Below are 20,986 nucleotides of genomic sequence, written 5' to 3'. Positions count from 1 at the left end.
TGGGGTTTGAGCTTCTCTGCTACCACATAATGATTGTTTTATTTTTCACAGGAACGGATGAAGCTAATGTATTATCTTTTCTGCCCAATGAAAAATTTAGGTGTACCAGGATCCAAATGCTTCTTCCAAGAAATAGGCTACATATCTACAGTGAGAGGAGAATGCATTATGTGTATAAGTCTCCTATTAGAAGTTGCTCTTGATGAGTCTGGAATATTTTGTTGTGCCAGAGAAGCACTCGAAGACTAACAGTGCATGTCTAAAGGATGTGTGGTCTGCTTGAAGTCTTATTTGGGATAGTTTGAGAATTAAAAAAAAAAAAAATGGAAAAGGAATAAGAAAAACTTCAGATACAAGTAGAGTGGGAAAGAGAGTGACTGAAAGAAAGAAAGAGGAAGGGTGGATATTCTTCTCAAGTTTTTATTTAAATTGCAGGTGGTTAACATACAGTGTAATATTAGTTTCAGGTGCAGAATTTAGGAATTCATCACTTACCTAATACCTGGTTCTCATTACAAGCACCTTCCTTAATACCCATCACCTATTTAACAGAAATCCCAAACCATCTGATTCATCAATGATCATCAGCTGAAGCTAAAGCCATTGAATAAGTTATTGGGGCTTGAGACATACACATAGTCATCAGAGGTTTGCCCCACATGTTACTTCTCAATGACAGCATTTGTGCTTTTCCAATGGAGAAACTTGGTGGACAGAGCCAGAACCAAGGGGCTGAACTTCCATCACCAAGAGTGGGACCAAGTGGCATTACTTGCCTCCTTCTGTGATGCAGTAATCACCACCTTTGTTCCTAAAAAATGGTCCACCTGGAAGTTAATCATGAGGAAGCAAGCAGACAAATCAGGAACGGGAGACATTCCATCAGATGACTGTCCTGGACTCTTCAAAAATCAATGTCAAGGTAATAAAAGGGGAATATTCTAAATTAAGAAGACTAAGGGATTATATCAACTGAAATGCAAAGCATAAATGTTGATGGGATTCTAGACTGAAAAAGAAAAGAACTATTAAAAAAATTAGGGGCAACAGGCACAACATGAATACTAAAGGAATGCTAGATGATATTATTGAATTCAATTTAATTTTTAAGGTGTGATAACAGTGTTGTGGTCATGCAGGAGCATGTCCCTGTTTGAGGGATATACATGCTGAAGTATTTAGGAGTGAAAGCCCTAACGGTGATAAGTCTGCAATTTCATTTTCAGATGATTCAGCAAGAAAATTATCAACCAATAAGTAACATCTATTACATAGATAAGAGAGAGCAAGCTTAAGTGTGGCAAAATATTTAACATTATAAGGGCTCTACAACCTTTCATTGTATTATTCCTTCAACATTTTTTAGTTTTGAAATCTTTCAATATAAAAGAGTTGTTGAAAAATGTTTCCTTTGTTTAGAAATATTTTCGCATGATTTAAATGCACGTTCTCCTAAAAATTTTTGTTAAAAACTTCATAGCATTTTCATTAAAATATTTCAAAAAATATAGCCTCTCAGTATCCCAAAGTTAAAAAAAAAAACAAAAAAAACTTGTGAAAGGATGTTGCCTCAAATGAGTTAACAGATGTAACATTAATGAACTTTGGTATTGGTTAAGGACTTGGAAGACTTCCTGGCACAGAGTGTGTGCTCTATAGTGTCTGATGCATAAAGACACACATGTATACATACCCAGCCTGGGCACAGTTACTGCCCTGAGAAATAAAAGAGATCTGAATATTCTAGCCCATAGCAGTCAAGGACCAATCCTCAGGGCTTTGCCCCATTTGTGGTCACTCCTCTTCCTCACCCATGCTTGTCCCTTTGCAGAGAGAGCAGCAACAGCAACAAGGTTCAGGACCACCTGCATAGCTCAAGAAGGATGGTAATATTTTGACCCCATAGCTACTAAACAATAAAGGAAAATAAAACACTTCACCTAGTCTCTGTCTCTTGGCATACGGCCATTTCCACATCTTAAATATATTGTGGCCAAGATCTGGAGAAGCCCAAAGCAAGAACCTTGCAGACGTTGTCCAAGTAGGAGCCAACAGGGTTTTCACATGTAGGCACAAATCCACTGTCTTTCCCACTTACTTTTTCCCCTCTGCCCAGTCCCCAGTAAAATCTTTTTTTTTCAAATTAAGGTCCCAATAAATGTAATCATAACGAAGTATAAATTTCTAGTAATGTGATAGAGTGTTTGCCTTCAGTATTTCTTTTAAACTGGCCGACAAAAATATTAATCCAAATGAATGAAGTGTTGCGGTGCCTGGGTGGTTCAGTCATTTGGGTGTCAGCCTTCAGTTCAGGTCATGATCCTAGGGTCCTGGGATTGAGCCCCACGTCTGGCTCTGCACTCTGCAGGAAGCCTGCTTCTCCCTCTCGACAACCCCTGCTTGTATTGCCTCTCTTGCTGTCTCTCCCTCTGTCAAATAAATAAAATCTTTTAAAAAATGGATGAAGTTTTAATGATAGTACTTCAGAAATTAGTAGGTAGGTGTGACAACAATCTGGAAAGAAGAGAGAGGCCTTTCCAGTTATTCCAAAGTTCTACTATATAACTCACCTTACCTATTAATAAATTAACTGTTACTAATATTCACTTTTTCTTTTCTTTTCAGGAATCTGACAGAGGTCATTGATCTATCTAGGTTCAGAAAATTAAAATATTTATGGCTACATCACAACAAGGTAGTGTTATTTTATCATTAAATAGCTCTGTACTTAAATCACTGTCTTAATCTCCTATTTATAATGGAGTTAATCTTTAAAAGTATTAGTATTTTGTATTCCTAACTAACTTTAGGTAAGAAACTCTATACACACAAACACATACATACATTACTATATTGAACTGCACAATTTGTGAGATGTTATCAGACTGCAACTTTACTTTTGTCTCTCATGTCCTATCAAAGCTGCCCAGAGGAGGCTATTTCTTCTGGACTCCTGGAAGAAAACTTCAGCAATCTTGGTGACTCTTCCCATTCCTCTTATGTAATTCAAAATCTTAGAGTCCATTGGAGTCCTAGCCATGGCTCCCGTTCAAGATTTATTTATTTTTTGACAGAGAGAGACACAGCTAGAAAGGGAATACAAGCAGGGGCAGTGGGAAAAGAACAGGTTTCCTGTGGAGCAGGAGCCCAATGATGGAGCTCAAACCCAGGATCATGACCCGAGCAGAAGACAGACGCTTAACAACTGAGCCACGCAGGAGCCACCCCCAACCTTTAAAAAAGAGATTATTTATTTATTTATTTGTGGTTCCAGTTCAGAAATGAGAATATCAAGGCACCAGGGTGGCTCAGTCAGTTAGGCATCAGACTTTTGATTTTTAGTTCCAGTCAGGATCTCATGGGTCATGAGATCGAGCCCCACATAGGGCTCCACACTCAATGGGGATTCTGCTTGAAGATTCTTTCTCTCTGCCCCTCCCCCCACTCACAAGCTAGCATGCGTGCTCTCTAAAAATAAATAAATAAATCTTTAAAAAAAAATAAAAGGCAATGAGAATGTCTAAGAGAGTATAATAATCCACTTCCAGTCCTCATTTGTAAATAAGCCATCTCCCTACATCCCCTTGCTTATTCAGCTGGAGTTGACTGCAGGCGGCCGCCTGCCTTTTTTATTAGCTAGAAGGTGTAGCTGGTTGTTTTTCTCTCCTTTCCTTCTCCTCACTTTTCCTTCCTTACCCAACATTGACATAGAATGGGGAGATGTGGAGGAAGGGCTGGAGAGAAACAAAGTTCTTACCTGATCTGTACCATCTGGTACTAACACATGTTCAAAGTCAACTTCTTTTCTCTCAACGGATTATTCAGAAGTAGGTTTCTTCAACTCTAATTGCTCTTCCCTGGCCACTCCTGACTTCCTCTCCACTTTTATCCCAGTGGTACTTACAACTGACAGCCTCGAGCTGTGGTAGACTACTCCCTTGGTGGGATTCCTTGTGGAGTACCCCAGATCAATATGCCTTTTGTGACCTGGTGTGCAGGTCCCAGCACTCTCAAGTTTTTCCTGCTGTCAGAAGCCAAAGGGGGTGGTTACCTCCCAACTGTTACCCAAGTTGATCTAGTTTTCTTAGGAATTACCAGACATAGGGGACCAACAGGTCCCCAACTGCAGGCAACTCTCGTCAAGGTCACTGAGCATGGCCCTTAAAGTTTCTCTTAGAGGCTAAGGTTCAGGAGGTGATGCCCTCCCACTGCCTCCCCTATAGTGGGTGTCTGACTGGGGCTCCAAGTTCCCTCCATGTCAAAGAGTAGGGCTGAACTAAAATGCAAACCCAAACAATCATTAGAGTTAGTCAGTTGGCTATTCTCAACTTCCAGTAATTTGACATTCCAACAGCTTGTATTTTTGTTCCTTATGAATTGAATACCCAATCTGAACATTTTGAACACCCACTGATTAAAAAGAAATCATTTCAATTTTCAGCAGTAGTCTGCTTGTGTAGCCCAGATTCACAGCGTTGAGTCCCTAGGCAGCCATGTTTATAAAAGCATTGCAATATTACATAGGATTTCCGGTCTTCTTCTTCTGTTAAGTGGAAGCATAAGTCTCCTAAGCTTGAAATCCTTTCTAGGAGAACAAATGCAATCACCTTGAGATCCAGGCGACCAGCAGCTGAAATGGGAATTGCACGCACCACAAAAGGGCACGGAGGTTTAAAACTCTTTTAAACACCCTGCCAAAAATTATCCTGGGTCCCAGTGTGTGACTTCTGATAAAGGTGGAAATCATCAAAGGCATGGCAAAAGTGACTAATCTTTGTTTTCCATGTGTGCCTCTTGCGGGGTTCAGTTCTGAAAGAAAGAACATGTTCAGTGTCCGCAGTGTGCCTAAAGGGAGAGAGATAATTAGAGATTTTTGGAAAACATTTTTTGGCTTTTGGTAGTGAACACCATCCCCTCTCCAACCATTGAATATTTCACACAATACATAAGATCCATTATGTACATAGGAAGGGATTGTATACGCTGCCAACAATTTCACTCTCTTCTGTTTCCGAAGGGCAGTGGGTGGGGAAGGAATGCAACAAGAGACTGAATTCTCTCCTTGTGTTGACTCTTTACTTTCAACAAACCAACTATATTATTTCCAAAATCCTCATCACTTAACTTTGTTCTTTACAATAATAGACTTACTTAGTTCCTAGAACGCCGAAAGGATATCCTCCCCAAAACAAGTTTTGAGTGTTGCTTGGGTAAGTAAATAAACTTCTGAGAGTTTTCCTATTGGCCAGTAATTGACTGGTTCCTGCCTGAATAGTCACACTCCATGAAAAACTAAAGTCTTATTCAGAATCCCAAACTCTGATAAGCGTATTAGCTACGATAGTACTTCACCAAAATTCATACGTAAAACTTTGATTATTACTTTTCTTTACAATCCAGAAAGCAGGGGCGACTGGGTGGTTCAGTCATTAAGCATTTGCCTTCGGCTCAGGTCATGATCCAGGGTCCTGGGATCAAGTCCCGCATCAGGCTCCCTGCTCAGAGGGAGGCAGGCCTGCTTCTCCCTCTACCACTTACCCTGCTTGTGTTCTCTCTCTATTGCTGTCTCTCTGTCAAATAAATAAATAAAGTCTTTTAAAAAATAAAATAAAATCCAGACAGCAATAGGATCACCACTAAGAAGTCATTATACCAGCATAAAAATGGTGTGGAGAAATATCGTGGAAAACATTAACATTGACATAAGAATTTAAATATGTAAATATGTAAATATGTAGAAATAGGTGAATATTTAGAATTGCAACATTTAATTAACAGTGGTCTGAATTTGTGATCAGCCTTGTTCTGACACTAGCGAATATCTTAAACTACCTTCTATTTGGGAAAAATGAAGGCACAAAGTAGTAAAATGAACCCATCTTTGTTGCTGATTCATTTATCCAATCCGTACTTTTGCTGAGATGTATGTACTGGATATTATGGTTGTCCATTCAGTGTCCACTTTTTCCTTTTACCTATCGAGCAGAATCTGGATTTAGTTTTTGGCACATACATCTCCTTTTTACTGAGGTAGGTGACCCCATCCCCGGTTCTAGGAAGTGGATCCTGAACTGTCTAACCCATTCAGGATAATCCCATCGTCCTTGTGAGTGGCTAATAGATGAATGGGCACATGTCCCAGTTAAGGTAATAAAGACATGGGATCTGCGGGGAGGCTTTTGTGAGTGGTTTCCTCATTCCTAAAAGAGAGCACTAGCAGAGCAGTCCCTCGTTTCCCTGGTGTTTTCTTGCCTGGATATGAAGCAAGAACCCTCCCATCAGCTTGAGAATGTAGGTGACATTTAAAGAAAAGTATGGCCCAGAGAATCATTATGAACTAAGAGGGAGGCTCTCACTACCTCTGGAGTTCTTGGTATGTGAGAAAATAAAGGTTCTCAGTTATTAATGGGCCAGTTTGAGTTGAGCTCAGAAGTTACCCAAAGCCAAAATCCTCCTATCTGATGTGGCTTGTTGTGTACTCGCCTTAAGCCACTGATAGAATATACAACAATAAATGTGACAATACCTGCTCTAATAAAATTAAGGGCAGAGGGAGTGGCTGTGCTCATGGTGAGGGCACGGCATTTGCCAACTGCCTGGAATGGAATGCCAGAAAGCTATATTTTGGGGAGGCGATGCACATAGTCTGATATATTTGGAACATAACATACTAGGAGCAGAGGCACTTCTCCCCATTATCACATAGTGGGTGACCAGACTGGAGCTTCTGGTCTGACCCTGGATTAGCAGAATAGATGCCAAGTTGCTTCCAATGCCCCAGCTTTGCCAGATTTGCTCAGGCAGCTCCGGTTCCTTCAGGATGCTCTCTGAGGGCTTACTTGCTCCTCATACTTGCATCATCAGTCACCAGTTCTGCATCATCTCCATTTCTGGGTCGCCTTTTGTTCAGCTACCCTCATAAAGTCAGAGGGAGGCAGCTGCTCTTAGATCCTCTTAGATGAGGCCTTCCAAAGACTCCCTTGCCTCGTCTTCCAGCAAGCCTGACTGAAGGAGGTTTAGGTCCATGGTCAATCCTTTCCAACCCTCTATGAGAAGTGGAGTGACTAGCCTTGAACAGTACAATTTCAAATGGTCTACCCATTGATCTATTTGTGTTTGGGCTCATCACCTCAAAAATTTTCTACTGAGTCCCACAATGCTGGTATTCTTTAATTTCTGGAAGAACTAGCAGTCCTTTGGAATATTTGATTTGGCTCAGATTAGAAGCAGCATTTGATGAAAACCCTGCAGAAAGCTTCACCAAGCAACTGTCCAAAATGGGTTCTGAGTTTCTGCCAGGTAGTAAAGACAAAACAGGTGACAAATTTTACAAATAAAATTCAAATAAAAATACCTCTTCTGGCAAAGTCATTGTTTATAGCCTTCATCATCTAAAAAATCATTGAAATACTTATTTATAATGACACAGTCTCTACTAACTGACCAGAGAATGCTCTGATTGAAATAAGCAAAATCACTTTAAGAAAGATCCTGGACTCATTCTTCTATGCCATTAAGATATGTTACTGTTTCCCAAGAGGAAACCAGAAAGGAAGACAAACCACAAGAGATGCTTAATCTCAGTAAACAAACTGAGGGTTGCTGGAGGGGAGGGGGGTGGGAGGATGGGGTGACTGCGTAATGGACATTACGTGTTGTGGTGAGTGCTGGGTGTAGTCTAAGACTGATGAATCATAGACCTGTACCCCGAAACAAACAATACATTATATGTTAATAAATTTTTTTAAAAATGTTACTGTTTCCCACCTCCTAAGCATTTGGCACATATTGAGAATTTGGTAAATAGCACAAATATGTATATTTTAGAAAGGAATACTGATGTACAAAATTAGCAAATCACAATTTAAAATATGAAAGAATTATTTTTAATGTGCTATTTTAAATAGTTGTAAAGAATTCTTTGAATTACTATCTTTCTCCAAGTAGCTTTATAACACATGGAATTTTAGTTGGTTCCTTCAACAAGGTCTAGGTATATACATAGTTATTTATTCATTTATACATAACATACTGTGTTCTAAAAAACAATTTAGAGCTGCACAAATCCCGTAGCAGAGCACAAAAACTGTTAAGGAATAAAATGAACTAGCATGCATTCCACTTAATTTGGGCTCTTACATGTTTCTGTTGCCTCAGGGCAACATTAATTCTATCCTTTATGTCAACTTCGTTGAAAGAATTATATTTTGCCAAATATTTAAAACCTTTTCAAAAAAAGGAAATCAACATGAATAACCTAAATAAGGCTTCACTGCTTGGTTGTGAGAGTCATAGATATCTACGCTGTATATCTAGTTAGGACTTAAAATGATTTTACCTTAAAATAAGGTAATAATAGTACTCATACCTCATGAATCTGTTGTGAAGATTAAAGATTTTTTTTTTTTATTTTACAGAAAGAGAGAGATGACAAGTAGGCAGAGAGGCAGGCAGAGAGAGAGGAGGAAGCAGGCTCCCCACTGAGCAGAGAGCCCGATGTGGGGCTCAATCCCAGGACCCTGAGATCATGATCTGAGCTGAAAGCAGAGTCTTTAACCCACTGAGCCACCCAGGTGCCCCTGTTGTGAAGATTAAATAAGCATATATATATATATATAAAATACATATACCATTGAGAAGACATTAATTTGAAAATATTTTGATTAGAAAATATTAGTAATTTGAACAATGGAAAATTTTATTTTTTTATTTTTTATTTTTTTTAAGATTTTTATTTATTTATTTGACAGACAGAGATCACAAGTAGGCAGAGAGGCAGGCAGAGAGAGAAGGGAAAGTAGGCTCCCTGCTGAGCAGAGAGCCTGATGCGGGGCTCGATCCCAGGACCCTGAGATCATGACCTGAGCCAAAGGCAGAGGCTTTAACCCACTGAGCCACCCAGGCTCCCAACAATGGAAAATTTTAGATTGAGTATTGGAAAATGCTCCATATGCCAATATATGCAATTCTAGTTGGTTCCTTCAGTAATATTCTGGTACATATATATTTATTTATTCATTTAATATTCATTTAATACCTAATACACATTTAATACTTAATAAGTTAGCTTAGAGCATTTGAAAAACTAAATAGTTTTTAAGGTGCTATTTTAAATACTTTTAAAGAATTTTTTGAATTGATACTTTTTTTTCATGTAGCATTACAACATACATGATGGAATTTTAGTTGGTTTAGTATGTGTGTAGTACTTTGGTGGACATATATTTTGTGAGATTAGTTTTTCTGTTTTTTTCCATTTATGCCAAATATTTCTGGATGTATTTTAAACATGATTTTTGGTGAAAAACATTGCTGAAATAGTAGAAAAATAATTTAAGAAGTATTTTCCATTGCTCAAGCTAACAATATTTTCCATTACTTCAAAGTATGTTCAAATTCATGTCTTCTGGCTACTTTATATAGAGATTCAACTATTTTAATGAACCCAATTATGATGTACTATATGCCAGGTTTTGATTTGAGAATCAGACAGACTTGGATTTATCCTTGCTCTGTTACCTTGAGAAAGTTGTTTAACTTCACTGAGCCCAGTTTACTCCTAGGTAAATAAGGAATAAAACAAATAACACAGGGCTACTATAAGCATCACATTAGATAATGCCTGTGAAACCATCCAGCACAGGGGCCAATGATAGCTAGCATTTTATCAATATGACACTCCCTCTTCCCTTGACTCTAAATCAGCTGTTCCCAACAAGAAGTGACTTTGTACACACACACACACACACACACACACTCACACACACACACCATCTTTCCCTTACAGCAGACATTTGGCAATCTCTGGAGACACTTTTTTTTTTTTTTAAAGATTTTATTTATTTATTTGTCAGAGAGAAATAGAGTGAGAGCGAGCACAGGCAGACAGAGTGGAAGGCAGAGGCAGAAGGAGAAGCAGGCTCCCTGCAGAGCAAGGAGCCCAATGTGGGACTCGATCCCAGGACGCTGGGATCATGACCTGAGCCGAAGGCAGCTGCTTAACCAACTGAGCCACCCAGGTGTCCCTCTGGAGACACTTTTTGATTGTCCCAAGTGGAGTGTGTGTGTCCTACTGGCATCTAGTGGGTAGAGGCTAGATTTGTTCTTAAACATACTACAATGCACAGGATAGAACTCCCAACCCCAGCAAAGAATAACCTGGCCCTACATGTCCATAGTTACAGAGGTTGAGAAGCCCTGTTCTAAAAGAATGCCTCTTTAATTTTAAATTCATGCTGGCATAATTTTTCCTCCACTACTACCCTGGGGACTACATGTAAGTGCTTTACTTTAAATGGAAGTACTCTCAGCTCTCTCTCTTTATGTATAAAATATAATGGTTAAGTAATAATAGCTCGTTTATTGAGCACTAGCTATGTGCCGAGCCCTGAACCAAAATAAATGATTTGTGAAATGTCACATTCCACATAAAACCTATGGTGATCCTTCAGATTAATAGTGTAGATTTTTCTAAGTGGATAGTTATAATACTATACATATTACATATATGTCATTTACTTTAACGATGGCTTAAGTGTCAGGGCAATCAGCGTGTCTTGCAGTTTCGCTCCTAGATCTTGACTTCAACAACTTGCTACATTGCAGTGTCTATTAAGTCCTGCGATTCCTACCTTGGAACTCTCTCTCAGTTCCCGGTACCTTTCTCCTCCCACTGCCATTACTCTACTCTGGACCACCACATAGTCTTCTGAATTAGCGTAACGCCCTTCTCATTCAACTCCTGCCATTATGCTTACTCTCCCTTCTAAACTGTGTTCTTTCCTGCCATTTTCTTTCTAAAACAAAATTGGACAGTCACAGTCCTCTGCACAAAATCTTGTAATTGCTTGCAGGGTCCTCTTGAACTGGCTTTATCTCTTTCCACTCCATTCCCCTACCCATCTTACCCCAACAACAGTGCAGTCTTAAAATCCCAGTAATCATGGCCCAAAGGATATTAAGGCTCTTGGGAAAACCATGATTCTATAATGGAGATGAAACTATTAAGTTTATTAGTATTCTTCTTGGGTTAATAAGTCATGCAAAAGAAATGAAAGTCTTGAGTAATTAGAAAGGTTCTGTGGATGTGTGGTCTGGCGGGCAACTGAGAAAGAAGAGAAGTAGTAGTCATGGCTTCCACTGGGTTTTGTTTTCTATTCTTGTGTCAGGTGTGGCCATCGTTCGATCAGATCATGGTGAGTGGAAGGAAGAATGGAAGAGGAGAAGGGATAGGAAGCCCATTGGGACCCCCGCACCCTCAGTGCGTTGCATGGTCTCCTGCTTGGGAGGAACACAGTCCCTCTCGTGACTTAGGAAAAGCTGTGGGAAATTGCTGGTGGCCCTCCTGCATGGGTGCTGACCTAATTGGATGCAGATGAATCTGTGAAATGATGAGATGAGCAGCACACGTGCCTTTCATAGCTTCATAATGTGTGTTGCAGATGCAACAATAAAATTAAAGAAAATTAATTAAAGAAAACAGTTTTGAAATGTTGCATACAAATCTACAATAGCTTTTCTGAGCTATGTCTCAGGGCTAAAATTTGCAATAAATCCTCACTGAGTCCAATGCATCGGCATCTCTCTGAATCAATCCATCAAAGGCCAAAACAATTATATTTAATGATAACAATCATTGCTATGATAAACTTTAATAAACACCTAATATTAATGTCTAATCATGAGCATATACTTCCGCATAGAAAGTGACGTATATTTCTGTATAGAAAGTACTAAGCACTTGGTCAGTAACTATTCAATGGGAATATTCTCCCTGATCCTGTATTAAGTAGAAAGATAGCTTTATATTTAACTAACCTGCTGCTTTTAGAAGATACCTGCCACACCTCTATGGCTCTACCATCCTCATAACTCAAACAAATTGTTAAATTTTATCGAGGTTGTAGAGTCAATATTTTTTTTAAAAATCAGTTCTCCTTGCAGAGTAACAGTCGCTTCTGACCCTCAGTCTAGAGTTGAATATCCTGTTTCTGAATATAGTACTTAATGGCTCATTTGAGGAATTTCCAAGACTGCTTTTGACTATTTGCAGTTCATACAACTACATTTCTAATCTAATCTTAAAAGTAAGATGTGAGGGGTGGCTGGGTAGCTCAGTCAGTTAAGCGTCTGCCTTCAGCTCAAGACATGATCCCAGGGTCCTGGGATCCAGTCTTGCATGGGGCTCCCTGCTCAGCAAGGAGACTGCTTCCCTGCTTCCTTTTGACCCTCTCCCCCTCATGCTTGCTCCCTTTCCCTCTCCCTCTCCCTCTCAGATAAATAAACCAAACCTTAAAAAAAAAAAAAAAAAAGATGTGACTTCACCATACTGTTTGGAAAATGGGAGGGGCAGAAGGAGAGGGAGAATCTCAAGCAAACTCCCCTCTGATTGTGAGCCCCAAGCTCGGTGTCACGAAATCACGGCCTCCGCTGGGCACTCAACCAGATGAGCCATGCAGGTGCCTCTCCACCATGGTTTGGTATGTCCCGTTGAACAAGGGCCGATCCTTAAGAACTACCAGAAATGCACCAGGGAGAAAAGTTATGCAGGCAAAGGAGAAAGCGTGACTCATACACAGATGCAAACATGGCCTCAGCGTTGAGGAGAAAGCCCTGGGCACCCACTGGTCACTAAATAATGTGTGATGGTAGGTTAGTGGGTACGTGGGGACAGATCCAGTGAGACTGCAGGCGGCAGAACTGGGAGAAACAGAGTTAGAGCAAAGGGGCTAGGTCAGATTACAGAGGCATTGAAAACTATGCAAGAAGTTTGAGAGAGATAGGATGAGAGCTTTGTCTTCAGTTAGCTGAAAAAGTCTTTTTCATCCCAATGTCCTCAAAGACAATCCAGATGGAAACTCATAGCCCAGACCAAATGGTCAGAAATAATGATAGCAAACATCAAACTTCTCTGATCATACTCTAATTTTATAAATATATATACACATTTATTTATATATATAGATATAAATACACATACATATATATAAATTACTATAGAAAGTATATTATTCTCTCTCATTTTCAGCTCCAAGGATTAACATTCCTAACTAGAAACTATTGTCTGTCAGAGCTCTATCTGAACAACAATGCCATATTTGACATAGAAGGTATGTCTTCAATGTTTTCTGCTGACTGAATAGATTTTCACTTGAGTAAGAACTAATAACTATCATACTGCTAATGGCATGCAAATATCTATTAGAACATTTCTGGTGAAAATATGGGATGAAATTCATTTTTTAAAATGTTCTTGTATACATTTCATTTTGAAAAATGTGCTTCAGATTACAGTCTTAATGTAATATTGTCCTGTGCCTTATTCAAAATGTGAAAGAATCTTGTTTTAAATAGAAATTGTGCCATGCTCCTGCATAGCTGAACACAAAGTGGGTATTAGGGAAGCAAATTTTAACAATGTTTGGGAGCATTAATCAATATAAAAACTTCACAAATAGCCTCACTGTTTTCAGTGGCTATGATTTTTAGCAGCCAAACTCCTCTTTTCGCTCTGAGTTAATTTTACATGCGTAACTATCTCTAAGTTGATGATTTCAAGTCAGGTATAAAAGAACACGATGTACTAGGATCACGAAATACAAAGAGGCACAGCCCCAAACAATCTTTTTAAATTTCATGTATCATAGAGTCAAAATGTCATAAATTTTAAGATCCACCATGATTCCATGTACCACGGAGAAAGAAACTTTGCCAAGTCAGCTGTGATGTGGCTATGGTAAAGACACAGCCCACTTCCATTTCTGTTAAAAATGTGGGAATATGTGAAATTTAGAATCAACACAAATAATATGAATATGTGGCTTCCTGTTGTGTAAAGAAAATATTTAGCTGAGCACGGGGAAGGTACTGAACTAAATGAGTGATTTTTTCCCCCTTGATTGGCATTATGAATCTAAGTAACACTGACAAAACAAAACACAACAAAAAGAAGAAGAGGAAAGAAAATAACCCCTCCGAAATCAAACAAACAAAATGATTACTACAGGAAAACAAAACAAAACAAAACAAAACCAGAAAACAATAACAGTGGAAGGAAGTTGGTTCTACATGTCCACATCACACTCAATTATTTGAATTCTTGTGCTTTGTTGCATATTTAATGATAAATCACATTATTATTAATAATGACTCCTTGTACCAGCTGAAATGTGTTTTTTGCTTTTGTTTAGCTGGCATGTTTAATTAGCATTGAGAACGTTTAAAATCTTGTTAAAAAAAAATGTCTTTCAGGCCTGCACTCTCTGCCTTCATTGTACTTGCTCCTGCTCCACCACAATGAGCTTACAAACATTGACGCCGCAGTGAAGGAATTAAAGGGGATGCCAAATCTGAAGATCCTAAGTATTTGTTTGTTTGCTTCTATGGCCATAAGTTAAAAGAGTAACAACACAGGACAGGGGGTATTTTTTAAGTTTAAAATTGATCAATGCTTATAACGAAATCCTTAAATATTCTTGAAAATAAGATTTAATCTTACTCTCTTTTAAAACACGTTCTTGTAAGAAAAACAGATGGAAAACATTTTTTGAGACATGACATGGCATGACAAAGGGAAGTGACAAAAGCGACAAAAGGTTTACCTGTTTAAATCTGTGTATTTGGTTTTATCTCGGAACTAAGTTTTAGCACGCGTTGTATGATTCCGTTTACATGACGTGTCCCGAATAGACACACCTAGGGAGATAACCACACTGAGTGATAGCTATTTTTAAATAGATTCTTGTTTGTCCAGGACTGGGGGACAGAGGGGACCAGGGAGCCTAGTTAAAGAATAAGGAGATGTGGGGTTCTTCTAGGAGTGATGAAAATGTTTTACAATTGACTGTGGTGATGGTTGGCCAACTCTTCGAATATACTAAAAAACATTAATTTATACTTACAATGGGCGAATCATGTGGTATATGAATTATATTAATAAAACTAAATTTATTATTTTTATATATTATATTAATAAAACTAATTATATTAATAAAACTAAAAAATACCAAAAGATAAAAGTTAAGTTCTTTTTTTTTAAGCTTTCCAGTAGGTGAACAGCAAATTTCATTCATTCATACCCAGCAAGGAGGTAACCTACGCCATGGAAGAAACTGTGAAATGGGTTGGAAAAATAAATAATACACAGTTCTTGCTCAATAAGCTCATAATCTTGAAGGGTAAATAACCCGCACAGGATTGCAACAGCGGATTAAATTTTCTGGGTGTACCAAGGGAAAAGACACTCAGACTGATGAGTGGGTTCCCAAACTTGAGAGTTAGGAGACTTGTTTATATAATGTCATGAAATAGATGTTTTTTTTTTTTTCCTATTCATTTTCTATTCACTTCTCAGAATTGCCTGAAACAATGTTTTGAATATGTGCAAACTGGTGTTGATAGTGAAGGTTCTGATCAGATCAATACACAGAGTAATTATAGTTTTCATATGCTTTCAGTGCTAATCAGTAATAACATCTACTGTATTGAGGAGAAATGACTCATGTGGTTATATGTACATTGTTTAAACCCAAATATTAAAACTATACCAAGTTCATGGGAATTCCATGCTTCTTTTTTGTTAATCTAAAATTGTGTGGATTTTCCCTTTGAAAAGAAGCTTCACAAACATACAATAATCTGAGTTGATTCCCACATCCCACATCTCCCCTTAGCACATCCACTCAGGCCTGAAACTGTACATTTGGTCAAGACCATCCACACTCCCTCACCATCCTTACCCACTCACTAGTTAACCATGAACCTATCACCACCCTTTCTTCTCTGCTTCCCCCTATTTAAACGGGTTTTCATTATCTCCTGTTAGTTCCCATCTTGTTCTTCTCAGAGCATAGGTCCAAGGGGCACATTTCTTTTTTTTTAGAGAGCCGGATGTGGGGCTCGATCCCAGGAGCCTGAGATCATGACCTGAGCTGAAGGCAGAGGCTTAACGTACTGAGCCACCCAGGCACCCCATGGGGCGCATTTCTATTGACTACACACTGGATGGTGTCCCCTGGAGCTGGCAGCATGGCCGCTTTGCTACCTTAGACACCTTTTAACATGCAAATAATCCCATGCTTATTTTTGAAACATGATAAGTTCTGTGAAAGATTCAGCACTGCCCTGTGTACTGGAACCATCTGGCCCTTGTGCACTGAACAAACGCTTCTGTGATGAAAAGACTGACTCTGCTAGATCTGGAACTCTCACTTATCTTCGTTTTTCCATAAAATGGGCTACTAGCTAGCTCTCAGGATCACCTCAAATATCAAGTTAACTCCGTAAGACATGTTTTTAAAGAGGATTTCTTGACATTGGTGTTATTTTGAAGCAGTGACAGAAACAAAAATGGTTTTACTGTGGATTATGTAAATTAGATGATGAATTAAGATGCTCACAGTCTTGAAAGTCTGCTGAGTAGTAAATGGATTTTTAACAATATAACTGACATCTGAAATAATAATTGTTATAACAACATATTTGAATGTCTTCCCTGTTGAGAAAATGCTTTCTTATTATGGTCTCGTTTAAATCTTCACAGAAATCCTACAATGTGATTAGAATGACTTCCTCTTGAATGGTGGGAATGCAAGTGTCCGAACTTGAACCAAACTACTAAGAAATGTCAAAACTTAAACTCATGCCTTGTTTCTTTGTTTCGCATTTATTCATTCACTTGTTTAATAAGTATTTATCTTTTATTCATCCATTAAGTAAATATTTATCATGTGACACTCTAATACATGGTGACACAAAAGTCCCATGGTTTATGGTTTTATAACTTTCCGCCTAAATATTTTTCAGAGAGCTGAGGGAGCTTGATATGAAACTAATTGGATGATTTGCTAAATGTAAGAACTCAGTAATTTAAGGAAACTTATCTTACAATACAAGATTTGGAAGTTAGCAGCCAAGGTCATCCTATCATAGTCAACAGGATTATGCCCTGAACGAAGGTGCCTGGCCCAGGAGTGAGGAGTGTCTGAAATCCAGTCCATGCCCCCCTTGTTCAGCATGTGTGTGTGAGCACAGACTTGTGTCAGCCCTGAGGTGGGAGACAGGAGGGTCTTTTCCAGTTCTTTGAAAGGCTGTTCTGCCAACCAGGTAGTACAATGTCCCTGTCATTACCTGTCACAACAGTTTAAGTGACCTCTACTTAAAACCATAGTGATTATAATTCAAGTTACATAACCACAATGGTTCCAACTGAGAATCTTTGTAGTGAGGTCATTTTTTGAAATGGAGCGAATGCTGTGTCCAATTTCTCAAAGAAAGCATTTTTAGAAAAGTTTTGGTAGCAAATAATGCATACAGTGAACACTTGACCCATTTTGGTTAAAGATATTATGTGGGGAAAAAGTTTCCAAGTACTGGACTACTAATTGTATTGGGGCAGTGATGTGCCCAGATTCCGTTTCTAGGAGCCTCATTTGCAATCACAGATTAGATTCAGTTCATGAATTAAAATGAGAGATCCATGCACTTTCAATGTTAAAATTTTTGCCTTTTCAAGCCCTAAAACCGTATAAAGTGCTGAAGTGTGGTTATTATTCCACTCCAATTACAAGGTCTTCAGAGGGTGAGAAAACAGCCTGGAGGGGAAACCTTTAATCCATTTTGGCATTTTCCCCTCCATTGGCGTTTATGAGGAGGCTTGCCAGGAGATGGCCCAGGAGAAGCAGGGCTGGGAGCTTCAGGGAGGCCTAACCCAGCTGCTGAGTGTGAGGTCCTGGAAACGAATTCCTGACTTCCAGACTGAGTCAGGAGGGCCCCACCTCTTCTCTCCAGGCGGTCTACCTTTCCACACCCTTCCTCTCCGGCTCCATTTTCCTCTTCCCTCCCTTTCTGCAAAAGTCTTCCTCAGTCAGGATCTCCTTCCTGGCTGATGACTTTCCCTGACCTTCCGTCTCGCTGCCTCTTTCCTAGCACATGGGGAGAACAGCACCGCATCAGTCACAAGATACTAACATTCTCCCGTTCCTAAAATCTTACTTCCCTCATTTCTCTCAAGTTTTGCTTGTTTCATTAAGCTCCACTGTTGGAAATTACACTTAGACACCTACATTCCTTAATTTTTAGGACTTGCTTCCTAGTGGTGATTTAAGGATTCTTCATTAGAGACAGCATGCTCCTTTCAGGAGAGGGTCTCCATTTTCTTCAGGTTCTACTCTAAAACATTTTCTATCCTTCTTCACTTGGCCCCAGTCCACCACTGACTGCAAATAGCCACGGGCTGAAGAGGGACACTGAGATCAGGGTGTGACTATGATCTCATCAGTCTCTTCATCTGAGCCTCTACCAGAAATGCCCTTCAAGGTGGGACCACCCCTCCCAAACGACTAAACAGAACAATCACCCAATAAAAAGAGCCAAGTGAGTCTTTGCTATTTGTGGTGAAGAAGAGCACATTCTGACTCTTGCAACTCTCTTCATCCCCTGCTTTAGTCCAAGCTCCCCTTTCAAAAATTGAGGATGATTTCCATATTCAGTACAAGCACATGGTGTGCAGTGGCCCATAGATGTTAAAGCAAGATGGTGGTAATGATGGAGGGGCTGACCTAACTAAGCAACCTTGAACCAGAACCTCAAAATCATAGTGTCTGACCATTGACAGCTAGACTCACTCCCACAGGCTGGTCTGCATAGACATAGGACATTATGACTTTTAACTTCTCTGTATCATTTTCCCCATATATTAAAAGGGATATTTTGGAGCACCTGGGTGGCTCAGTCAGTTAGGCATCCAACTCTTGATTTTGGCTCAGTTCATGATCTTAGGGTCACGGGATCAAATCCCATGTCCGGCTCCATGCTTAGCAGAGTCTGCTTCTCTTCTTCTCTCTCCCTCTGTTCCTCCCCATGCATGCACTGTTTCTCTCTCTCTCTCTCTCATTCTAGTAAAGAAATAAATCTTTTTTAAAAAGTGGATGTTTTGGTACATTACCAATCAACTCAACTTTCTTTCAATGGTGGTCTTAAAACTAATGTTCATTTAAATGATGCTTCTTAATTTAGCTTCTAAAGTTTTAAAAAATTGACTGAAGCCAACTATTTGGATAATTTTTTCTCCTCTGTTTCAGTAATAAGTAGCTTCATACATGGGACTAATGTAATTCAAGCTTGTACAGTAAGGTAGTAAAGGCATTTTGATATATTATTGGATAGATGTAAATTGCTTAGACTCAGAATCCAAAATTAAGATAAGCAAGACAGTGCTGGCGCCACGGAGGTGTACTCCATAAGTAGCCTAGGGGGAAAGTGGATTAAATAGTATTAACCTATTGAAAGTGAAAGTGTAAGCAATTTTGCTTCATAGTTTCTAAAGGAATGTACCCATACATCAAGGGAGGCCTTCAGAACTTTCAGACACAGGAAACTGATTTCATATCTCAGAAACTTAATTTATGATAATTTTATAGCAGCAATCCAAAACTCATAAATCCAAAATGTTAAATGTTTAATAGTCTGGAAGAGGGGGAAAAAAAAGAGTTGAAAATAAGATTGCCTCTTTCTAAAACTTAAGAGCAAAGAAAAAAGGGAAAATCATAAAGATGAAATGTCTCTTAAATTATTCATTTCTATTTTTTTTTTAAGCTAATTTAAGCAGAGGCAGGGCTACCAGCCCATTGTTCTGACCTGCGGTCCCTTAGATTTTACATTAGGATGCAATAAACGGTGAGCCGTCAAGTTTTCAGTACTGGGACGTGTTATTCATAAGTCCTGTAACGGCAGTAAGTCTAAATCTGATGTTCTGTTTTGCTGAAGCTAGAAGGTTTTTCAATTTACGTAAAGAAGTGACTTAACTAAAGACTGGAAGAAGCCAAGAGAAGACATGAAATAGGAATGTTCCCAGAGGGAAAAGAGTCTGAAGGGGATGCAAAGAGTAAACGTCACTGGTTCCCGTTCTGTGAACATCATAGGCAGCGGCAGATTCCACTCCCCGCTGCCAGAATGGACCACAGGGTCCTGAGTTGTCAGATGGGATTCTCCAACGCAGCAACCGCAGAGCCGACTTCTGCACTAAAGCATTTGTGATGGGACTTTCTCTTCCTCCTGAACTCTCGTTAGCAACGATTGTGTTTTGCTTTTCCATCACTGAAGGACGTTTCTGTTCTCTTTCAAGCTACAATGCGTGATCCCTGTGGATCTTTTAAGAACCTGTCCTTATTATTGGTTTAATATACATCCGTTCTACTCCCTGTCCAGTACTTGTAATTATTGGTTACCATTTTAAATTCCCTCCCTTTTAAGCTTAAAATGTAAACCCTTTCTGTCACTCGAGAAATCCTGCAAATCTTCCATTTCATTTTTCCTCTCTTTCCCTCACTGCACACACATCTCCTGTCTTTTTAAATTCCTGGGTGCTCCTGGCTCTCTAGTTTCTTTCTTTCTTTTTTAAAGATTTTATTTACTTATTTGACAGAGATCACAAGTAGGCAGAGAGAGAGGAAGGGAAGCAGGCCCCCTGCTGAGCAGAGAGCCCAATGTGGGACTCAATCCCAGGACCCTGAGATCATGACCTGAGCCAAAGGCAGCAGCTTAACCCACTGAGCCACCCAGGCGCCCCAGCTCTCCAGTTTCTTGTCTGCCTTCCTCATTCCAAGAGCTTTCCTTTAAGAGCTACCAGGTGTCTTCCATTGCCTGCTCTAAGTCCTTCTAAAGCTCAAGTTTTCCACAGGGAAGAGCCATAAGTAATGATTTGATTAGCCAGAAAAGTTTGTGTTTATACAGTAAATATCAAAATGTTTTATAACCTACAGGGAGAACATCTAGATGAGTTAATTTTTTCAGTTTTTAGCAAAATCATTGTGTTCTAAGCACGCCCTCGTCTTCTTCATGTTGCCAACTGCTCTTTCCTGGGCTTCTCATGCTTAATATTTTCGTGCTTTTATCAAGCCTCTCTCTATTTTACAGTCAAATGCCACAGCGCTACTCCTAAATTTAACATGTGCAATAAATGAGCCCCATTTCGGGAGGGAGTGATGTG

General features: G+C 39.2%; 1 protein-coding gene across 1 annotated transcript in view; it reads left to right on the top strand.

The window, feature by feature from the left end:
- The window catches only part of LRRC72 (leucine rich repeat containing 72), a 42,153-nt gene that overhangs the window by 10,340 nt on the left and 10,827 nt on the right, over window positions 1–20,986 (top strand). Inside the window, exons 3-5 of the mRNA XM_032305765.1 lie at window positions 2,626–2,695; window positions 13,028–13,109; window positions 14,251–14,361. Coding sequence (XP_032161656.1) covers window positions 2,626–2,695; window positions 13,028–13,109; window positions 14,251–14,361 — 263 coding nt within the window. The remainder of the gene's footprint in view (window positions 1–2,625; window positions 2,696–13,027; window positions 13,110–14,250; window positions 14,362–20,986) is intronic.

The sequence above is a fragment of the Mustela erminea genome, chromosome 11, assembly GCF_009829155.1.
Source record: "Mustela erminea isolate mMusErm1 chromosome 11, mMusErm1.Pri, whole genome shotgun sequence".
Taxonomy (NCBI): domain Eukaryota; kingdom Metazoa; phylum Chordata; class Mammalia; order Carnivora; family Mustelidae; genus Mustela; species Mustela erminea.
Note: the sequence above shows the minus strand (reverse complement) of the source record. Positions and strands in the feature narration are given on the sequence as shown.